At 39.3% G+C, this 5,750-nt stretch overlaps 1 protein-coding gene across 1 annotated transcript in view; it reads right to left on the bottom strand.

Moving 5' to 3' along the window:
* Positions 1-1,679: 1,679 nt before the first annotated feature.
* RAD54B (RAD54 homolog B (S. cerevisiae)) overlaps positions 1,680-5,750 on the bottom strand; it is a 68,154-nt gene continuing 64,083 nt past the window's right edge. The window contains exons 13-14 of the mRNA XM_010577106.1: positions 5,528-5,728; positions 1,680-2,083 (exon numbers count right to left, since the gene is read on the bottom strand). Of these exons, the coding sequence (XP_010575408.1) occupies positions 1,866-2,083; positions 5,528-5,728 (419 nt within the window). The 3' untranslated portion in view covers positions 1,680-1,865. The remainder of the gene's footprint in view (positions 2,084-5,527; positions 5,729-5,750) is intronic.

The raw sequence follows: 5,750 nt of genomic DNA, 5'->3' as shown, positions 1-5,750 counted from the left end.
TCCTTCTCTTATATGCCCAGGTTTCCTCAATGGCACTGCCAGTTGGTTTGCTCCAAACCAGAGCGGGCTCATGTGTGTTCAGTGGAGATGACTAGGGTCCCACAAACAAACCAGCGATATAGAACCAATCTGGCATCTACTTGTTCATACAGATGCAAGAAACCACATATGAGATCAGCATCAGCAGAGAATGCCAGCATGCTTCCTACAGACAGGGACAAGAGCACAACTTACAGAAACTTATGGGCAGCACAGATCTAAGTATGATCAGTCTCAGATAATTATTAATTACAATAATTATTATTATACAGATTGGCTAGAATCTCTTTCTTGAGTTACAAAGCTGCAGGCAAACCTTGCCCTTGCTAATTAAAATAAGTTGTGGGAGCTGTAAGATATCAGACAGCCTTTGTCTAACAGCGAATTGGCACCACAGCAGCACAGCATCTGGATAAGCGTGACCACCACACTCACCATATACAGGGTGAAGAACAGGCTCTTTTAACAGCCAGCCTAAACTGTCAAAGAATTAAACTCTAGGTGTTAGCATAATTGTAATTGTTACCAAGAACACAATTTGCATGCCAAAAAGATGTTTGCAATTGATGACTTTCTCAATCATTCTCTCACTTCGGTCTTCATTATTTTCTGGTGTCATTCAGCATTTAGAGTCAAAGGAAACTAAAAAACCCTCTGAAGTAAGTGTGGATGGTGAAGAGAGGTCAGTGCACATGGCTTTCAGTTCCCAAATTGCATCAAAATGCAAGGAAAATGTTTGATGATGGGTTAGTATGGACTGTGAACTCAGTGACAGCCTAGGGAAAGAGAGAGCACTAACTGTTATAACATGGAGAACAAACTAATTTTAACTGTTTTCTGAAAGTTGGTTGGGCTTTTAGCCGCTGCTCTCACATGTACCAAATACCAAGAGATTGTACATCATGTGGGATAATGCAGGATTACCACAATGGAGCCCTATTTTTGCTCAAGGTCTTTCAAATTCTGTAAGTTTGCAGTATTTGTGGAAATTATCCAATCTTCTGTCCTTCTGGGCCTTTTAAAGTACTTCACTTAAAAGCTGTAAACTGATTTCAAACTTTTGCACCTTCAAAGAAGAAGGAAAATAGTCATAAAAAAATATATATGCTCAGTACTCCAGTGTTTGGCAAAAAGAGTCCTTAAAAGGAGTTAGCTAAATGTAGATAAGCCTGTACTCTGTATGTCTGAGAAATAAGTTTTTTTATTTTCTCAAGTAAAAGCAATAGGAGAATTTCGGAATATTTTGTCACAGTATCAAGCTGTGGTCTCAGAATTTTGGACCTCAGTGGCTATTGCTCTGAGTTTCATTACATTTTAAATTCAAGGGAACAAATACCTACCTTGTTATAAAGCCACAGTTACACAGATACATAACTTTTCATTGTCAAAACAAAAATCCAACCAGAGTCTTGTTAACAGCATATACATGCATACAGCATTGCCTAATCTTACAAAATTTGGCTGAAGAGTTGCCAGCTTTACAAGCAATAAATCATCACGATCAAATGAAAACTATAAAACAAAGACATACATAGGAATGTGCATAGAAACTATCTTACTAATTATGTTATCAAAGGAACAGAAGACTGGAAAGCAAAGTTAGTTTTAAAAACCTGTATTATAAATATAGTAAGTATGATTAACTTAGTAGTAACTGTAACTTTGTATAAACATCAGGAATCACATTTACCCAGAAACCTTGTCAGAAGGACATAAAACAGAACTTGGCAAAAAGAACAAAAGGTAACTGCACATCAGTTGATCAGTTGTTTACTATACCTATGAGGAGGAGGATGCAAGTGATAGGGAAAGGCACTTAAGTTTTATTAGCTGGTGGAAGTTGGACTGGTTACATTCTGGAAAATGAAAGAAACATTCTCTTTAATCCTTCCAAGGAAAGGATCAGTGAGAGTCTGATGTTGTCCAGAGAAATGTTTCCATTGCATCAACTGTGACATGGAGAGTGGTTTCTTTGAATGAGGCTTCCCATGGTTTTGTCCAAGCTGGCAACTTCTAGATACAGAAGGATTTTCTGAGGAAGGATCTGAAAAAAAATGATGCAGTAGACTAATCAGAGAAAACTAAGACAGAAAATTTCAGTCTGAATCGATAAGCCAGTTGGTGGTAACAAATGAGAGAAAACAGAACAGCATATATAATCCTTCTATGTCAATGAAACCCAAACATATGTATCCACAGTAAGAGGGGAAAGGCTGTTTCTTGCTCATTGATCGAGTTTATCAAAATCACCATATGCTAGCATGAAGACAAATCCTTTCACACAAGGATGGGAAAGGAAATATCTTATCTGGCAATTTCCTTCCTTCTATCTTCCTAATTCTCTGACATTTGGGCTGCTCCCATTCTTTAAGTAAAATCTGAATCTGTAAGTATGTTGCCGCAAAATTCATGCTAGCTTCTATTTCATCCCAGGGAAGTCATTCCAGCCAGCTAAGAATAGTTTGAATAGCTATTTCATTGACTCAGCACACTAGAGCTGTGCACTTTGTACGCCCAGGGTATGTCAAGTTGTTCAATATACGCAATATTGTATACTGTCTATCACAGTAAGGAAAAGACTATTGCTGTGAAGCACAAAGAGAGGAATTCACTTTTAACAAAGGATCCTAAAGACCCAAACAGTACCACCTCATTGCAGGGTGTGTCACACATTGCTGGCTTCATGATTCATCTGATGCATGTGATAAATGAAGAAATAATTTTGGAGGGAAAAAAATTGCATCACTGCTGTTACTGGTTTAAAACCTGCTGTCACATATTTTCATAGCAGTGTTACGTGCTCCTTAGGAAAGACCAGTGATACGAGGAGCATGATGACTCAGAGTATTCTTGAGTTTTTTAAAGTTTTGGAGAGCCCATAAAGACTCATATATGCAAGACTTTCCTTTTGACTGACATATGATGCACATTTGCACTAGACTTGAAACATATCCTTTTACTGGTGTCCTCGTTTCAGCTGGGATAGAGTTAATTGTCTTCCTAGTGGCTGGTACAGTGCTATGTTTTGAGTTCAGTATGTGAAGAATGTTGATAACGCTGATGTTTTCAGTTGTTGCTAAGTAGTGTTTAGACTAAAGTCAAGGATTTTCAGCTTCTCAAGCCCAGCCAGAGAGAAGGCTGGAGGGGCACAAGAAGTTGGCACAGGACAGAGCCAGGGCAGCTGACCCAAGCTGGCCAACAGGGTATTCCATACCATGGGACGTCACATCTAATATAGGAACTGGGGGGAGTGGGGGTGGGGGGAATCGCCGCTCGGGGACTAACTGGGCGTTGATCGGTGGGTGGTGAGCAATTGCACTGCTCATCATTTGTACATTCCAATCCTTTTATTATTACTGTTGTCATTTTATTAGTGTTATCATTAGTAGTTTCTTCTTTTCTGTTCTATTAAACCGTTCTTATCTCAACCCAGGAGTTTTACTTCTTTTCCCAATTTTCTCCCCCATCCCACTGGGGGGGGAGGGGGGGAAGTAAGTGAGCGGCTGCGTGGTGCTTAGTTGCTGGCTGGGGTTAAACCACAACAACTGGCCAGAAGAAAATTTAGAATAGATGCACTTCTCAAGTCCTTACAGATTATGCGTTCCTAACGCCATAAATTACACCACGATCAGGTAAAACAACAGGCTTACAGCTTTGTAGCTGATCTGAAAGCCAGTAGAATAGCAAGCAACCCATCTGCACAGTCCATGCACAGTTAATTTCTTCCTTTCAAGACTCCTGTGGTTTCCTAAAGATGGCCCTAGTGTGAATGGACAACAGGAGCTTGGTCAAAAATATCCAGTCTCATTGGTATATCTAATGGAGATCATTAGGAAAAGTTCATATATTGTGAAGCCTGTATTATATTGTTTGGTTCCTCTTTAGTTTATCTTTTGAATCATACTTGCTAGAAATGGAGGAGATGAATCAGTGAAAGTTCTTGGCCTTTTCTGCACACCAGTATCTATCCCCAGTAACCTGGAATCTGGTTCCCTGATGAGGTAATCTGACAGCTTTCAGTTCTTAGGAAAGGCCAAGAGACCAACTAGTGGTAGCTGTGTTCTAGGTGATCAAACTGAAGACCGTGACTTACAACAATTTGACCAGGGAGCTGGTTAGCCAGTTTGACCTCTGCTCTTTAGGATATCAAATCTTCCACTCACTCTGCCATTTCCACCATTTAAGTCTAAGAATGATCTTCAGGTTTTCCTTGATTTACTGCCAAAAGGTTCTGTTCACTGGGACCAATGTATAAATACCCTTGAGGAAGTCCTGGTTACAGGATCCAAGAGACCAATGCTGTAGCTGAATTGATGGAACCAATATGCATTCAAAGCATAAGATAAGCCGTCAAGACTGTTAAGACAACTGCAAAAATACTAAATAAAATTATACGCACCAGTGTTCATCACAGTAACAATATAAAATTTCTCTGGATTTCCGCAGTCCAGGAGCTCTGCCTGCCTCACTACACACCAGTGAGAAAATCTAGCTGACATTTAACACTAAAGGTGCCTTTTCCACACAGATCCTGTAATAGTACCTAAGTGGAGGCTGCTATATTTTAGAACATCGCTTACTCATGCAAAAACAGAAGGTCTAATTTTTCAATCATTTAAGAAAGATACAAAGACAATGAAATCAGTATGTGGAGCAAAAATAAAGGAGAAAGTCAAATTCTTATGGCTACAGAACCACTGTGGTTTCACTAGCCGAGTCCTCCCCATTTTGGGTTGAATCAGATGAGAAAGGAACACAACTCTAGCCTATTACCTGGAAATGTGCAAACCATCAAGCAAAATAGTCTCACTGGGTCTGTATTACTTAATTTCTTGCCCATGTCTGTTGAGAACACGCACTCTTGAACCCATTTCTTTGATTCTTTTTATGGTGGTATCTGTGTGCATTTAGAAGATATCAGTAGTGGTACCTCACTATCACCCCTGTAAATAGTGTACATAGATATTTGATGCCCAAAGGAAAGAAACATACCAGGACAATAGACACTCTTTCCTTTAAGAAACTAGATGAGCTAGTTTTAGTTAATAACTGTGAAATGAAGGCTTATATTCAGAGATCCGGCACAGATCTTCATCTGGTATAGCTGTCCTCAGATAAACAGCTTTTGAACTAGCTCTTACCAGCTATTGATTACTGTCCTGAATATTTAGAACCAAAACACCATATAGTGCCAATTGGTTGCAACGAATTACTAATTGAGCTGGCCATAGCTAATTCAAGGAATTAAGAGGGATGACACTTGAATTGGTTGTTACTGCAAGGAACGAATCTTGTCTCCTCTTCATCTTGTGAAGGGCTCCTATGGATTAGAAAAATCAGCCAATTTCTGGAAGATCCCATAATGAACCTCATTACTTCAATCCTATTTTACTGAGCAGCAGAGTTTTCTCCAGTGACAGACTGGATATATATTCAGAATGGATGTACTTCCTCAACAATGGCCAGAGATAACGAAAAAGAAACTCACTTTGATGGTCTTTCTTTCCCATACAGTCGCACTCAAGCAAGTCATGGGTAACACAGGTGGAATCTTCATGAAGAGTAAAGAGATTTCTAAGCTCCTCAATGGAAAAATGGATGTGTTCAGATGTCTTGGAAAGGTCTACAACTGCCCCAGAAAGGTCTTGTTTGCTGATCTGTCTTTGATAGATCTTTTCTTCTATTGAGCCTGTATTTAAAAAAAAAAAAAA

The sequence above is a fragment of the Haliaeetus leucocephalus genome, unplaced genomic scaffold (genome assembly GCF_000737465.1).
Source record: "Haliaeetus leucocephalus isolate CR32 unplaced genomic scaffold, Haliaeetus_leucocephalus-4.0 Scaffold555, whole genome shotgun sequence".
NCBI classification, from domain to species: domain Eukaryota; kingdom Metazoa; phylum Chordata; class Aves; order Accipitriformes; family Accipitridae; genus Haliaeetus; species Haliaeetus leucocephalus.
This window is presented reverse-complemented; position numbering and strand designations above follow the sequence as displayed.